This window comes from Dromiciops gliroides, chromosome 6 (assembly GCF_019393635.1).
Source record: "Dromiciops gliroides isolate mDroGli1 chromosome 6, mDroGli1.pri, whole genome shotgun sequence".
Taxonomy (NCBI): Eukaryota; Metazoa; Chordata; class Mammalia; order Microbiotheria; family Microbiotheriidae; genus Dromiciops; species Dromiciops gliroides.
The window spans coordinates 43,172,296-43,190,007 of record NC_057866.1 but is presented as its reverse complement, the minus strand read 5'-3'; the positions used below and the strand labels follow the sequence as shown (position 1 = coordinate 43,190,007).

The 17,712-nt window shown below is 38.6% G+C and overlaps 1 protein-coding gene across 2 annotated transcripts in view; it reads right to left on the bottom strand.

Annotated features, from left to right (window-relative positions):
• BDNF (brain derived neurotrophic factor) overlaps positions 1-1,474 on the bottom strand; it is an 83,605-nt gene extending 82,131 nt beyond the window's left edge. Inside the window, exon 1 of one of the 2 annotated variants that reach the window (XM_043971093.1) lies at positions 1,194-1,474. In XM_043971093.1, coding sequence (XP_043827028.1) covers positions 1,194-1,196 — 3 coding nt within the window. In that variant the 5' untranslated portion in view covers positions 1,197-1,474. Of the gene's footprint in view, positions 1-106; positions 669-1,193 lie in introns of those variants that run through there. The other variant, XM_043971089.1, reaches the window with a different exon arrangement.
• Between the last annotated feature and the right edge of the window lie 16,238 nt (positions 1,475-17,712).

The window sequence follows — 17,712 nt, the reverse complement described above, 5'->3', positions numbered from 1 at the left end:
CCCTCCTTTCCGGAAGAATGAGTGAATAGCTTCAGATTTTGGACGCAGGGGGTTATCCCCCCCAACTCCCCAACCCCCGCCTCCCCACTCCCACCTCCTTGCTTACCTTATTCGCGGGAACACCACAATCAGTGGCTAGATCCTTCCGATAAACACTTGCATTTCCCAAAGTTAATACAGTATATCAACCCGGAGCTTGCAAAGAATCTATTCCAGCCCACACCGCTAGGAATTCAACTTCAGCGAGCTTAAGAGGGGCGACCAAAACTGGGGCTCGGTTTCGAAAGGCTCCAGCTCCCAAATCTAACTCTCTCCTCCAGCCCTGATCTCTGTGTGAATCTAGTCTCAGATAAGACGCCTTTTAAGGGCGACAGTTGGGCAGCTTTACTCCGGGGTCGAGGAAACTACCTGGGGCACTTCCACCTCCAGCAAACCCATAGCCTCTGTCCAAGGTGCTGAAACGCTCATTTCCCAACGCTCCCAGTGACACACCCGGAGCAGTGGGAGGAAAGGGCTCAGATCTATACTTTAATTAAATGATACTTGATATCGCTCCAGCCGATTCCTTTCACTTCCTCACGCTTTGTCACGTGAAGATTGCCCTGCCAAAACCATCCTGTTAATAGCTGATCACATGTTGACGAGACCCTTTTCTCTGTGAGAGGATAACCGGTTTCATTACCAGCTTCCATGCACTTCTGACTTATTTCTCCCACCCCCACCCCTTATCCCCCAAACTCCCACCTTCCACCTCATCCTTACCTTACTCCACTCAACCACACGCTCTAACCCCAGCTATCATTTCTGATATGGGAATTAACCCCCTTACAAATGTCAACTCTATGCCTACATATAAGTCATACAATATGCTATCTCACACACATACACCAACACACTCGTACAAAAAGAACTGAATGATAGCAGACCGTAAGAGAAGCATCACCACTGAACAGTCAATGTGCCCCCCCCCATCTCCAGCTCCAAGTTTGTTCCACGCAGTTCTACGCTGCAGTGTTAAATCACAAATGATTTCCAATTTAAGTTGCACTGTCTAAAACCCCATTCAACTGGCTGGAGTGGCTTTTATTCTTTGGCGTGTGGAGTGCTAGAAAGAGGAGCGTGATATGAGATCCTGTTGTTAAGCAACATGTCAGGATTTTGCAATTATCAGGCAGGGTTTTATTGGTACTCACCATTTTTCTTTGCTGTCCTGGAGACACAAGTGTCTTAAAATCCCGTCTCCCCAACAGATGCAGGAAGGTAATGTGTCTTGTTTGAAGTCATCATGTGAGAACTTCGGCTTTGCTCAGTGGATCGCCCACCACTTGGTGTGACTTATGAATCTAATAACCCTTTGCAATATCCGCAAGCTCAAACTCTTAACCACCTTGGTGCCTACAGAAGACAAAGCAACTGCCAGCGATTTTAAAAAACCTATAGATTTACGCAAACGCCTTAGCTCAGAGACACGTTTCCCTTTGAGTCCTTACGTGATTCTAATGAATGAGAGAGGTTACCAATGATTGTCCAACTGTCCTGTTAGAAAGCAGGGCGTCAGGTCCTGCCTACCCACCTCCAATAAATAGACACTGGAACAGAAAGTTCCCAGGGAAAGTGAGTAGTTTCAGGACACTACACAAAATAAACTCAGGCTCAACATCACTTCCTTTCCCACCTCTCGATTCACACCTGGGTTTCTGGCAAGCTGAGCTCCGCTGGGGGAGATTTCACGTTGCCAGGTAAGGAAACATTTGCCTTTTAAAAAAATGGTGTGTTCTCTGGCTAAGGCAGGAAGACCGCTGGGGGACTTGTTGCATATCAAGGACAGCAGGCTACTGCTTGAAAGAAAGAGATTTAAAAAGGTGGGGGAGGGGCGGATAGGGGGAGGGGGCGGGGGACAACGACGGTCGGTGAGTCTTCATGAGCAATTCATTCTGAATCCCTTGGTAAAAAAGAAACTTCTTAGAAAAGTTCATCCTCCTCCCCCTCCCTTCCCCCAAATGACTAAGGTTCTATTTGTCGAAAGCCCTGTTGTGATACTGATAGATGAGCAAGTTGGGAGTGTGAGTGTGTGTGTGTGTGTGTGTGTGTGTGTCGGGGGGTGGTGAGTGAATTGTCATTCCGAATCACTGCGGGTGACCCGGTTCAGAGCATCAACGCACTGGGCCAGGTAACTTTTCGCCTCTCATCTTAAGGGACTTGGGACTTTATGACAGAGAGAGCCACTAGTTGCAAATGGGAGCCTGTGTGAGCCGAGCTCTCTAGCGGCTAAGTTGAATGAAGTTATGACTGCGTATGCGCTAATGGGCTATTGCTTCTCAAATGTGAGTAACAACTCCCGTGTAGCCAATTCGGCGTCGTGCGCCCGCCCGGGGTGGGAACAAGCAGAGCGGAGCAGAGCGCAGGAGAAGGGAGGGGAACCAGCTCGGAGGCGCTCCGTCACCCAGAGAAGCGTTCCTGCATCATTCTGTGTCTCCCCTGCTGCTGGGCTGAGGAGATGCGCGCTGCTGGGAAGAAGGAGCCCTCGGTATACAGATATGGAGCTGAGATTTACTGGCGACGCCTGTGCGCCCTCCCTCCGGAAACCCAGCTGGTGCCTAGCGCGAGAGCGCGTCCTTGTGCCCAGCCAGGGAGAGGATGCGCAAGCGGAAAAGTTGATAAATCACGTGTTGGGGGAAAAAGTAACTTAAAAGTGATAGGATGAGCAGCCATTGAGGGGGGAAAGCCCTTCGTGTTTGAAATAAAGTCGAACCCTGAGGGTGTGTGTGTGCGTGTGCGTGTGCGTGTGTGTGTGTGTGTGTGTGTGTGTGTGTGTGTGTGTGTGTGGAGAGAGAGAGAGAGAGAGAGAGAGAGAGAGAGAGAGAGAACGAACTGGGGGGCTCGCTGGGGATCCAAAGGACAGAAAGGCAAGAAATCAAGTCAAGAGAAAGGATCCCGAGGGTTCTCTGTTCCGTCGGACGTAGGAGAGAGCCAGACTATAGAATCCTAATATATAAAACCTGTATAAAACCTTTATAAAGCATAGCCACTTTCCCCACCCTAGGGACTGCAGACTTTACCAAACGCTTCCTTGATTAATGCAAACGTTGTTATGGAGATACTGTGAGGCCGGTGTAAGGAACTGGAATGTCCACTGCTGTCCCTCTGCACACTCCTGGCATCAATACCATTGTCTCTGTCGACTCCGAGCTGGGGGGGGGGGAGGGGCAATAGCCACTGCCATAGAAACTGGCCAGTGTTGGACTAACGCAGACGTCGATTCTGTGGCGAATGTTGCTTATCCAGCTGTGATGTTAGAGACCACCTAACCAATCCCGATTCATTTTTCCTGTCAAAAAAGGTTAAACGTGTGTGTGTGTGTGTGTGTGTGTGTACATGTATACAAACAAATACATTATTCACAGGATCGGATCGTCGTAACAACAAATTCCATTAATACTAGAAGGACAGCGTGATCTTCCCTTTCCACCCTCAATATCATAACCAGGGCTGTCTGCTGACTTGTTTCATCCTAGCAGCAATATTTTCCTTGTTATTGTCATCAATGAGAGAAGCATATTCCATAGAAGATGCCCCACTCAAATTGTTTCCAGAGTGAGTTCTCAAGTTTATCTTCAGCTCCAAACAAAATGTGTATCCAACAGAATCCCTCCCCCCACCCTGCCCCCACTTCAACTACATTTCCACTCTTTCAAGGTAAGCTGGGTATGCCTAGATCTCTCAGTGGTTCACTGTGAAAAGATGTGTTTGCATTCTACATAACTTCTTTCATACTTCTCCAAAACCACCCTAGCATTCAGTGGTGAACCAGTTACCTATGCCTGGAAGGACCAGACACCACCAGAAATGACACTTTTGTCGATCCATGTATTAGCCAGCAGATGCTGCCCTAAGACTAGTACAGCTGGCACCTTCCTTGTTCTAAGGTCTTGGGGCACAACCATTGTGGGAAAATCTGATTTCCTGCTAATGCAACCCATAACACTGTTACCAAGCTACTGACAGATTCAGAGACTGCAAAGGAGTCCTATGAGCTAGAGCTGGCTCAGGCAGAGAACTAATTTATGAATGTACCTCTCTACTCATTTGTCACATGGGACACACATATGACATATGCCTGACTCACATGCCGGATATATGTCCCATATGTAGTCTATCAGATTTTCCTCTGACGCTTCCTTTTCCTTTTTCCAAAAAATGATCATCCTATTTTAAAGCTTGATGCTCTTGATCACTGACCAGGGCACCTGAGGATTCAGGACACGGATGATTGATGACTCTGATCTAATTTAGATAATTTATTATTGCACTGAAAATATTTCCCAGGGAATATCTTTGTCTATGACATCTTTCCCAGTGCTACTATAAAAGTCAGCACCAAAGATCCACAAGAAGGAAATTACTAATTATCTGCAAAGAAAAGGTGTTTAAGATCCACTGTTTCTTCCTCCTTAATTCTCAGTGTTCTTGGAAAGTGTCTTCTTCCATTGATGCATTATCACTTTTCACAGCCCCTTATTCCCATCCACTAACTTTCATGTTTCATCTCTTTCCCTCTACAGAAACCCAGCATCTAATTGAGGCAAAGATTCTGGTTGATTCATTTGTAAAGATAGATGCTAAACATTGTTACCTACCATGATTTTATTCTTAGCCTGCTCTTGTTTCTGAGATCATTTTATCTCCTTATAGTCATCATTCTGTCATAATATGAACATCACACTTTATTAGGTTCATCTTAACCTCACTGTTCTTAGTGACCTTAATGTGAGAAGCTTCCAAACAAAGTCTTCTCATTTGGTAATATCACCCAATGCTACATCTTACAGACCTAATTTTAAAAAACTGTGTATATATATATATATATATATATATATATATATATATATATATATACAGACACACACACATATATATATACATATATGAATACATATACATATATATATATATATACACATACACACAATATACTTACTCACAGGTCAATCCATATTGTAGTATTGTTCTCTAGCTGGTCTTTCAAGCTATGAATGGCATAACCCTAGATGGCCTCCACAGATGAGTTGCCAGAAATATATGCATGGCTCCACCCCCCAAATCTCACTTTAAATGCTTCACAATTACTGCCTTCTCTGTAATGGATTCCACACAATTTGAAAATAGTTATTTTGATCTAGACCTGTAAATTCATTGACGTGAGTAAGTCCTTGGTAAGGAAAGGACATTAGCAAAACAGCTTGGCAACTACTTCATAATTTAAAGTCTTTTTTTTTTTTTGCAGGGCAATGAGGGTTTTGACTTGCCCAGGGTCACACAGCTAGTAAGTGTCAAGTATCTGAGGCTGGATTTGAACTCAGGTCCTCCTAAATCCAGGGCTCATGCTTTATCCACTGCTCCATCTAGCTGCCCCTCACAATTTAAAGTCTTACAGAATGGCTGAGGCTCCTGAAGGGTTAAATGTCATTCCCAGGGTATTGATGCCAGTATATCTCAGAGGCAGAACCTGGCCTCAGGTTTTCATAACCTGGAGGCCAGGTGGCTCTTTATCCTCTATAACATGTTGCTCTCAGTAGAGATAGTAATAGCAAGAGTAAGAGTAAGAGTAAGAGTAACAATAAGCATAATAGATATAGAGCTAGCCTTGGAGCCATGAAGACCTGGGTTCAAGTTCTACCTTTGTTACATAGTGACATCATGATTCTGGGAAAGTCATTTAATCTATTAGTGTTCTAGCAACTAAGAGTATAAATTACAAAGAAGCTGCATGATAAGGGCAGCTGGGTGGCACAGTGGATAGTGCATGAGACTTGGAATTAGAAAGACTTGAGTTCAGGGTCAGCTAGATGGTGCAGTGGATAGAGCACTGGCCATGGAGTCAAGAGGACCTGAGTTCAAATCCGGCCTCAGACACTTGACAATTACTAGCTGTGTGACCCTGGGCAAGTCACTTAACCCCAATTGCCTCACCAAAAAAAAAAAAGAAAAAGAAAAAGAAAGAAAGAGAGAAAGAAAAAAAAAAAAGAAAGACCTGAGTTCAAATGCAGAGTCAGACACTAAATGTATGACCCTGGGCAAATCACTGATGCTTACTTTCCTCATCAGTAAAATGGGGATGATAATAGCACCTATTTCCCATGTTTGTTGTGATGTGTAATGTGTTGAGACTAGTGCCTGGCACATAGTAGGTGCTATATAAATGTTGCCATTGTTGTTGTTGATGATGATGATGTTATTTGAATTGGCAGAAACCATAGATCAAGCCCATATTCTCATCCCTTTACAAATGAAGAACTAGATAAATCTCTAAGACTCTAAGTTGAAGAGAAAGTTCCCATCTGAACTGGTATGGGAAGCTTTTTCAACCAAGAAGTTCTCAATACCAATGAAATCACAGGTCCTAAGCCCATCTCTATAGTAGCTATAGTAATAAGTAAAAATACACCTCAAATATAGATTGTACTACAAACATGGACCTCAAAATATTTTCGAGAAATTCAACAAATAACCTGGATTGGAGCCAGAAAATTAGACAAAACTGTTGACCCACAATCACTCAAACATAATATTCATCCATTAAAAATAAGGACATTTCAAATAGATGTTCCCATGCCAATTGCTATCTCCAAACTATGTGGAATTAAAAGCTTTCAAAATGTAGAGACCAAGTGGGAGAAATAAAAATTGCATGGAAATATGATTGGGATAGCTATTATCCCTGTCATCCTGATTGCTACTGTAGTTATTTATCTCCAAGATGCTTCTAGTGAACCTACAGAAGCTAAGTTGACATCCAGATACTTATGCTTAATTGCAAAAAGTAGCAATTTTTCATGTGAGCAATAATCGTCAGAACAATAAAAAGAAAAAAAAAACAATGAAATCATGACAATGTGCCAGGAACATTTCTATCTGAACTTTATTGAAAAGAGAGACAAAGAAAATAATTATAACAATAATGAGAGGCAGCAATGGTTCAGTACAGTGGTTCTCAAATATTTTGGTCTCAGAAGCCCTTTACATTCTTAAAAACTACAAAGGATCCCCTCAAGGAGTTTTTGTTTATGTGGGTTATACTTATTAATATTTATCATGTCAGAACTTAAAATAAATATTCTTGTCAAAATAGCTTTGACCTTGAGACCTTCCTGACAGGGTCTCAGGAATCCTGCTGGGGTCCTCAGACCACTTCTTGAGAAACAGTGGTGTAGTTGATAGAGAGCTGGTCTTGGAATCAAGAAAAAATTCAAATCTTGCACCTGAAACATACTGATTGGGTGACTCTAGGCAAGTGACAACCTTTCAGTGCCATAGGAAAATCTCTAAGACCATAAGTTACAGAGGAAGTCCTGATTTTCATTAATAAAGTGTGCTTCTTTACCAGGAGTTCCCTATGCAATGAAATTACACATGTGGTAAAAAAAATTGTATTTATATGGTGGCTGAAGGTTTATAAAGCATTTTCAATACATTATCACATAGAGACCTCACAACCTGTATTATTCCCATTTATTATTTTCCCCCATGGAATAGGAAGATAGGAAGAGAATAGTAAAAAATCAAGGAAAAGCAAAGCTTACATCTTAGAATTCATGAATAAGGGACACTTCAATGACCAAAGCTGAAATCAAAATCAGAAATCAGAAGTGAAAGATGTATGTCTGGTCCCAATCAATCTAAAAACATGCCAAAGGATTAAATCCTACAGATGTAAATCTGGTTCTTTACATTTGTAAAATAAAATTCAGAAAATATTCCAGGTCATATCAGAGTAGGTATCTTTATTCTAAAATGTCAGCTGTTAAAGTTGGATGTTCTGAATCTTCTCCAACATAATTCAAATAGCAGCAATGATATGGAATTTACCTGGAGGAATTCAGGCTGTATTTTATTTCTTTGTTCTCTTAATTCCTTTCATCATAATTCTTGAGTCAATCACCAGATATCCTCCTCAGCTTTTGTGTAGATTTGTCCAATGTTAAATCTGAGAGTCAGTGTATGATTTTTACTAAATACTACATAAATCTTCAGATTGCTGCTTCATTCAAGGGGAGATTTCAGAAATATAGGGAGAATATTTTCTTTCCACTCAGATTTATTTACCTTAATAGATTCAGATAGGAAACCTGCAAATGGCTCCTAATGGTGAACTCAGGCTCATTAGAAAGAGCTATTGAAGACATTTTCAGTATTTTAATCACTTATGATTTAATCATTGTGGACATCCTTTCCACCCACATTGATTACATGCCCTCTGTAGATGGCCTTCAAGAGTTGCTGTGGCTGAAAGACTCATAACCTTGTGACCAAGCCTGGTGATGAACTTCTCTGAACTTACATTGGTCCTTGAACAAAAGACATAGTCTTTTACCAATCCTACACTTAAAGTCTTCCCAGAGTAGAAGCAAGCAGGGTTTATACTTTGTTGATCCAGTCTTTGAGAATCCAGAGACACCCTCATACTCCTCCAATCTAATCCAATTAATTGATAAATCAACAATAATTTATTACTATCATGAGGCACTGGAGGAAGATATCAATGAAGGATCAAAGAAAACAATACGAAAGGAATTTGTAGACTTTGAAAAATAGTCATTCCAAAGTTCTGTCAGTGACATGAGGAATGGTTTTGTCCAGGTAGGAAGGAAAACCAGGTGACTTAAGTGGATAGAGTTAGACTTGAAGTCCGGAAGACTTGAGTGGAATCGAGCCACTTGCTAGTTCTGTGACCCTGGGGAAGTCACTTAATCTCTAGCAGTCTGTTTCCTCATCTCTGAAATGGGGGTAACAATAGTGCCCTTTTCCCAGGGTTGTTGTGAGAATCAAATGAGATAGCATATGTAAAACACTTTGTGAACTCTAAAGTGCTCTATAAATGCTAGCTATTGTTGTTGTTGTTGTGGGAAATGGAAGGAGAGACAGGCAACCAGGACATAGAGTTTGGAAAGCTTTCTGAAAATCATCATGGTCAGGATGGCTAAAGCTTGCCAAGGAATTTGTAAACAAATATCTGAAAATGACCTAAAGATTCTTCTCTCTACACACTTATTGACATCAGTAAAGAGAATTCTAGAAGTATTGATAAGAAATGAGCTAGTGAGCACTTGGAAAAGTAAACATTTGATTTGATAACTTGAGACACATTTCTAACATTTTTACTGTGTGTCTTGAAAATCAGACAACTATATGATGAGGACAAAGCAAGATTGTTCATACACAGTATTGACTATGGACTATATGAATCCTACCAACTTTGTTATCAAAGAAAAATAGCAAAATTAATTTATTGAAAAGATATTGAAAGCTTACCATTTTCTTTTAAAAATCATTAAATAATTCTTCAGTCATCTCCTGTTATATAGCCTACATACACATTGACTTCTCCTTTGTGAAAACACATATGCACACAGAGCAAGATTGACCAACAAAGCTGACAGCTCATGTGATATTCTATATCTGTAGTCCTCCACCCTTCTACCAAGAGGAGAGAAACGTTTTTGCTCATGCATTCCCTACAACCAGTATTATTATTATTAATTTTTTTGTGAGGCAATTGGGGTTAAGTGACTTTCCCAGGGTCACACAGCTAGTAAGTGTCAAATGTCTGAGATCGGACTTGAACTCAGGTTCTCCTGACTCCAGGGCCAGTGATCTATCCACTGTGCCACCTAGCTGCCACTAGCAGTATTAATTTTAAAAATTGATCTGAGTCTATCTACCTTTTAAACATTGTTTTCATTAATATTTTTAGCCATTGATTATTCTTCTCTTCCTTTTCACTCTGAATCAGTTCATGCGAATCTTCCTGTGCTTCTCTGCACTTATGTTTATTGTTTCTCATGGCACAACAATATTCCATCACATTCATATACCACAATTGGTTCAAGGAATACTGACTTAATTTCCAGGTTTTATTTTGTTTTTGTCAATTTTCTGCCTGCTACTTTTGAGGAACAATGCAGGAGGAACCGAAGGGGATACACAGTTTTTAAAGGGAAAGGAACATTTACTTGAAGGAGGCAGATAAGGTAATATGGTGGAAAGAGCTTTGGACATTGGGTCATAAGACCTAATTCTGTTAATTATTAGCTGGGTAATTTCAGACAAGTAACTTAACTTTTTTGAATTTCAGTATCCTCACCTGTAAAATGAAACTAATCATACTTGTCCTGATTATCTCAAAGTCTTGGGAAGAATACTTTGTAAACAGTAAAGTGCTTCATAAATATGTTATCATTATTATTATTAACCAACAAAATAAAAACATGGTTAAATATAATCCAATATTGATAGAAGCACAAAATGGAAAGAGAAGGAAAAGAAAATTCTCTGTGATGTATATAGCATAGGATAATACAAAGCTAAATAAAATGACAGCCAAAGTAAAATGGAAGGAAACATTTTAAAGCATCTACACTATGCCAGGCACTGGACTAAGCCCCCTATGACTATTAGGCCATTTGATCCTCACAACAATCCTGGAAGGTAAGTGATATTATCTCCATTTTACAGTTGAAGAATCTGAGGAAGACAGAAGTCAAATAACTTTCTCAGAGTCACACAGATAATAAATGTCTGAGGCTGGATTCAATCTCAGGTATTCCTGACTCCAGGTCTGGTCCTCTATCCACTGTGCCACCTAGCTGCTCCTAGATGGAGAGAAAAGAGTGTTGTAGAAAAGGATGTTTTCTTGGAACCTCATGCACCCAGAAAATCTGCAGAAGAATAATTTGTCCAGAATACTCTGTTTTGGTTTTTTATGTTTATGCTTATTTGCTTTCATTCTAGTATTTTGTCTGTATTACAGCCACATCAGTTGATTAACTGTATAATTTTGTTAGTAGTTATTTTCATATACATTCTGCCCATTTTGTTATTTTGTAGGCCTAATGATATTATTATTATTGCTTTGATTTTGCTTGCTGTTATGCATATTTACTTGTGTTCTGTGGTACTGTGCTGATATGGATACACACACAGACAGGTGCACAGGTGCACCCATGCACACATATATAATGTTCTATGTGGAATTTAGACCTATAGTCATTGAAACTGTTTGTCATTGAAGTACATTTGTTGGAAATGGTACCTTAAGGTGATTACCTGGGACATTGGATTAATCTTCCTTGTGAAGTTCTAATGTTTATATTGTTGCTGTGAAGTATAATTTTGGATATCAGGTATTCCTTAGGTGATTTTGCAAGGGACCACAAAATTCCGCACTCTGAGGATGAATATTATTGGATATTAGACTTTGGTATGTGGCCTGGGAAAGGCTCTGAAACCTAATTCTATAAAGTATGGGAAATGTAGTTCTGGACAAAGAGCACTGTTTTCCTCCATTTCATGGAAGACATAGTGTATATTTTTAAAAAGTATTTCATTTATTTTTTAACATTCATTTAAAATGTTTTTGAATTCCAAAATCTCTTCCTTCTTCCAGTCCCTCTTGCACCTATTGAGAAGTCAAGCAATATGATACCAGTGTGAAGTCATGAAAAACCTATTTTTCTATTAGCCATGTTGAAAAAAAACTGAAAAAAGTCGGCTTCAATCTGCCCTGAGTCCATCAGTTCTCTTTCCAAAAGTGAATAGCGTTTTTTCTCATAATGAGTCCTTTGGAATTGGCTTAGATTATTGTATTAATTAGAATAGCTGTCTTTCACAGATCATTGTTACAATATTGCTGTTATTATTTACAATGTTTTCCTGTTTCTGCTCACTTCTCTTTGCATCAGTTCATATAAGTCTTCTCAGGCAGAAAAGAGATGTTCTTGAAGGAGCTTGTTCAGCTACAGTGGATTGAGAGGGGAATAAGTTTGAGTGGCTCCACATGAAGTTTAATTGGAGTTAATATTTGGAGAGGAACACATGTGGTTGGAGTGGCATAAAGTTGGTTAGAGATTGATAGAGAAGCCTTCATAAGATTTTTGTGATTTAAGCTCAGAGACTAAAGTCTGAGTGTTGCAGCCTTGGCTCTAGAAGCCAAAACCTTTGGTTATTTTGAAAAAAAAAAAACCTTGATGGGGGAAGCTAGAATGAAATGAGGCTTCTGGATATTGTCATTCCTTTGAAATCAATGTAAGGAGAGTGAAAGATCTAACTCTTTTCTCCCTTCTCATTTTTTTTTTTTGGCCTGGAAGTATCAGGAATTTTTCTACATGATTTCTCTATTTCTTTTAGCTGTTTCTAATTTCCCATTTGCTTCATATAAAACTATGATCAGTCATTACTTTTTTGTTATTTGTTATGTATTTAATTGTTAACATGAGGGCTACAACGGAGGAACTCATGCATAGCTTATGGTAGAAAAATAAAGAAAGAGGATGCGTTTTGTCTGTCTGACTGTCAAGGCATCAGGGAAAGGAAAGTTCTCAAAGGAGCATCACAGTTTGATTTGAAAGTGGATAATCTCAACGTTAGCCAAAATGAACAAATAGCAGCTGAAACGACTCTTGGAAAAGATGTGTTTCTAACACTGTAGTCTAATCTGAGAAATATGTAGCCTAAACACAAATCCATTTTCTACCCTGATGATCTCTTGGACTTCATTATTGTCTTTAGGAATTCATGTTCTCAAGATTGCATCAACTTTCAAACACACACCACCTCAGTAACCTACTTGGCCTTGGATCCCTAACTTCTTTTGCTTGGAGAGAGTGGACATTGGAGAGCTCCTCAAAGGTCCTTAAGATCCTCTCCTTATGGAGGGGGCCCAGTGCAGTCACCTCATTATTTTCCACCCAACCTCAGTTCTTCATAATGCTCCCACACCCACTACCCTTCCTCATTCCACTTTTCCAGCTTCTTTTCATGTGTTGTCTTTCTCCATTGGACTGTAATCTCCTTGAAGGCAGGGACTATCTTTTTCCTTTCTATCCCCCCTACTTAGTACAGTATCTGGCACATAGTAGGTCTTTAATAAATGTTTATTGACTGACTGGTATACTTTTCTAAACTCATGGAAATGTCAGGATCTTTTACATGACCAACATTTTCCAATTAATATAGTCAGCAATGTTGGCGACAGTTTGGACTGAGGATTGTAGAATTCTGGAGTTGAAAAAAAAAAGATTTTAGGGATCATGACACTGAGACCCAGAGAGGTGAGTGCAAGTCACATGCTGGCTGTAGTATGCTCATTTCAATACTCTCATGGATCCATAACCTCATTATCTGTCCATCACTCCCACCAATATGCACAACACCTTTACTGCTCCTGACTGCATATCTTTCCTTAAATCTTCCAAGAGGATCCTCTTAATGTACTGAAGGCCTTCCTTAGAGTATTCTTAATATGTTATGGGTACCAGTGCAGCTTTTTGGCTGTCCACCCTTCTCTACATGGTTGGCCCACCTCCTTTTCCCACCATCCATGTTTCTTTGCCACTTCTTACATGCAAATCATCACTGGCAATATGCTTTATACTATTTATACCCACCATGCATCTTTCCATTGACCTTTGGGTTCTATGTAATGGATAGGGCTATGGACTTGGAGTCAGGAGGACCTGAGTTCAAATCTTGCTTCAGGGACCTACTAGTTTTTTTACCTTGGGCAAGATATTTAACTTTCTTCTGTGCCTCAGTTTTCCTCATCTATAAGAAGGTGAAGAAGGTGTACTCCAGAGCCTTCTAGCTCTAAATGTATGATTCTCTTTATGTGTGTATGTATGTATGTATGTACGTATGTATGTGTGATGGTATTCTGTAACTCATACCAAAATACCACCAGAATAATGGCATTTAAAATACAATGTTTTGTGGTAGTGAGAAGCTTGAGATCATTTTGACAAAAATAATAGCTGCTTGCAAACTACAGAAGTGCCCTATTGGAGAATGGTTAAATAAATTGTGGCATATGAATACAATGGAATGTTATTGTTCAATATGAAAAGAACAGTTTCAGGGGAAAATGGAAAGACCTTAATGAACTGTTGTAGAATGAAGTGAGTAGAAATAGAACAATTTATATATCAACATTATATAGAAAAACAATATTGAAATATTTTAGAACTTTCATTAAGCATTGATATACCATGAGTCCAAAAGAATAAAGATAAAAAGGCCACTCATTCCCTGAAAGAGAGGTGATGAATTTAAAATACAGAAAGTGACATGTATTTTAGGACACAGCTAATCTAAAAACTTGTTTTGGCAGACTATGCAGGTATATATAGAAGGCTTTATTTTTCACTTTCTCTCTCTCTCTCTCTCTGCCCCCTCTAACTTATGATGTCATCTGAATAGGAACATTTATCAAACATCACTATTGAGAGGAAATCCACCTATTTGGACTCATGGCAGGTTGTTCCCCATGATACTGATTGATCTCTTATGTGTACATATTTAATGTTTCATGTTTACTTGATGTTAATAATTGGTGGAGTATTTAATTGAGTTAAGTAAATGCTCAAACCTATAGCAGATTTTAACATACACAAGAGATACAACTTATTACAAGGCAGCTTCAAAGATTTTGCTTTGTTCTCCTAAATCAATTGCTCTTATTTTTAAAATGACAAAAATAAATCCAGTAGCATCTTATACTTCCTGTTAGTCTTTTATGTGACTGAAGATGTGATCTGGTATAAGAAATAATGTTTTAGTCCAGGATACTTTTGGTTCATGAATAGGCTATCTTATAAAGATGAGGAAGTAAGTTTATGGGCTAGAAATCACTGATGTCATCTTGGAATTTCTTTTTAGGTATTAATGCTAATTATAATTACAATCAATAATTAAAAACTGATTGCTAATTTGCATCAGCAGAGGGAGTCTCCTCTAGTCTGAACCAAAAAATACCCAAATATCATTCTCTCCTTTCTCTCCCAAATATTAATAAAAATGTTCAATGATTATTTTCCATTCTTTTGGAATTTTCCCCACGCAAACATATAGTTTACATACATTTGGGCACTTTTCCCCAAGTGTATCTTCTTAAATGTCAACTCCACATCCTTCATATCAGCTACTGTGGTCATATAGTAGAAATATGTTGGTTCCCTTATAGATTCTGATGAGAATAAATTACTATAGAAAAACCTACAAATCTGTTATTTTTCATGCCTATTTGTTATCTTCATCTTGGTTTTATCTATAAATGTTCTTTGAATGATCTGGCCTAGCTGTATTTCATAACCAAATTTCTGTGCACACATAGATCACTATATTGTCATTTTTTTATAGTCATCTTAATTTTTTTGTTTTACAACTGTTTTGTAAAGTGATATTATGTATAATAGTCTATCATTCTCCTTTGTAACATTCTGTAAATGATCTTGGGCCCTAAACTTGGCTATCATGTCTCTTTGGTTTGCAAAGGGATCACAATTTTTATGAGGTGGTTCTTGGACTCTTGGCCTCTTCATTATGGTAACTACTTGGCATCTGCTAATCCTCTCTAATAAATAGTGGTAGAGGCAATGTTTTAACTTTGGTCCATTTATTATTTTTCAGAGGTGGAATCTTATTTAAATAGGTCAAGTTTAAGCTGTTGTCATGGCATAGATTGCCTTCTCATCTTTATTCTTCTTATTTAGTATTTGCACTGAGTTGAGGATTTGACTACTAACAGTGAGCTGATTCTAAAATTAACTGCTTTGAGAGTAATAGTTGTTTCTTCTCTCTTGAGATATAGTCAATTTTCATATGTTGGAGTAGCTGAGGAAGATGAGAACATTAATATACTGTGGGTGGAGGTGTGAACTGGTATATTCATTCTGGAAAGCAATTTAGAATTATGTGCCTAAAGTTACTAACTGTGCATATCCTTTGACCCAACAATATCAGCCTATGTACGAAGCCTATATAGAGTGACTTTTTAAAAGATGAAAGGGAACCATATATACAGAAATATTTCTAGCAACTCTTTTTGTGGCAGCAAAGAACTGGAACCTAAGGAGGTGCCCATCGATTGGGAAAGGGCTAAACAAATAATAATATGTGAATATAATGGGATTTTTGTTGTTCAATTGTTTCAGTTGTGTCCAAGTCTTTGTTACAGGGTTTTCTTGGCAAAGATACTAGAGCAGTTTGCCATTCCCTTCTCCAGCATATTTTACAGATGATGAAGTGAGGCAAACAATGTTAAAGTGACTTGCCTAGGGTCACACAGCTAGTCAGTGTCTGAGGTCAGATTTGAATTGAGGAAGATGAGTTTTCCCGACTGCAAGCCCCAAATTCTATCCACTGTGCCACCCAGTTGCCACAGATAGTGGAATATGATTGTGCCATAAAAATGGTAAAATTGACAGTTTCAAAGAAATCTGATATTTTACAAAGTTTACAGAATGAAGTGAGGAAAACCTAGAGGATAATTTATACTATAAAAACAACCTTTTGAAAACAAACAACTACAAAAGAATTAAGAACTCTGATCAACACAATGATTGACCATATTTGCAGAGGAACAATGATGAAGAATACTACCCAGGAAGAGTGGTGGTATCCTAAATATTTGGAGTGAGACACACATTTTTGGACATAGGCTTGAATAATCTGTTTGTTATGAGAATTTTGTTTTTATTTACTTTTTGCAGTGAGGGCAGGGAGAGGGGAGGAATAAAAAAATAAATGCTTGTTAATTGAAAAAAGGAAGGGATTCGCAATTTGAAAAAATAGAGAAGAGTGTAAAAAGACAGTTAACCTCATTTTGTTGTGATGTTGTTTCTTGCTTGTAATGTTTAGCAATTTTCAATTCTCTTCCTGAGGAAAGAAATTATGAACTACAGTCATGAGACTTTTAGTCTTTTGGTCCCCTTTCATTTTTTTGCATAGAACCAAATTTTCCAATGTAATTTACCCCTTTATTCCTTGATTGCCATCTTTGCTTTTTAATTACTATTTGAAATATTTACAGATTTTTTATTTTATTTTATTTTTGTAATAAACATTTTTATTTGTAGTTTTGGGTTCCAATTTTTATCCCTCTTTCCCTCCCTCCTCTCTCCCCTCCCTGAGGTGGCAAACAATCAGATATGGGTTATACATGTATGATTATGTAAAACATGACCTTCTTTGTCATTTTGTACAAGAAAACGATTAAGAGAAAAAAATGAAAGAAAGTGAAAAATGGCCTGCTTCAGTCTGTTCCATCAATTTCATTTCTTTCTCTGGAGGTAGATAATATGTTTCATCAATAGTCCTTTGGGATTGTCCTGGATCATTGCATTTTTTTCAGACAAAGAAATCAAAACTATCTATAATCATATGAAAAAATGCTCTAGATCACTATTGATCAGAGAAATACAAATTAAAACAACTCTGAGGTATCACCTCATACCTATCAGAGTGGCAAATATAATGAAAATAGAAAATATTAGATGTTGGAGGGTATGTGGGAAAGCTGGGATGGTAATCCACTGTCAGTGGAGTTGTGAAAAGATCCAACTATTCTGGAGAGCAATTTGGAACTATGCCCAAAGGACTATAGAACTGTGAACTGTGTATACCCTTTGATCCAGCAATACCACTGCTAAGTTTATATCCCAAAGACATCCCCCAAAAGAGAAAAAGACCTATTTGTATAAAAATATTTATAGCAGCTCTTTTTGTGGTGGCTAAGAATTGGAAATCAAAGGAACACCCATCAATTGGGGAATGGCTAAATGAAATGATGGTGATGCAATATTATTGTGCTATAAGAAATGACAAGCAGAATGACTTTGGAAAGGCCTGGAAAGAGACATGTATGAAACGATGTGTAGGGAA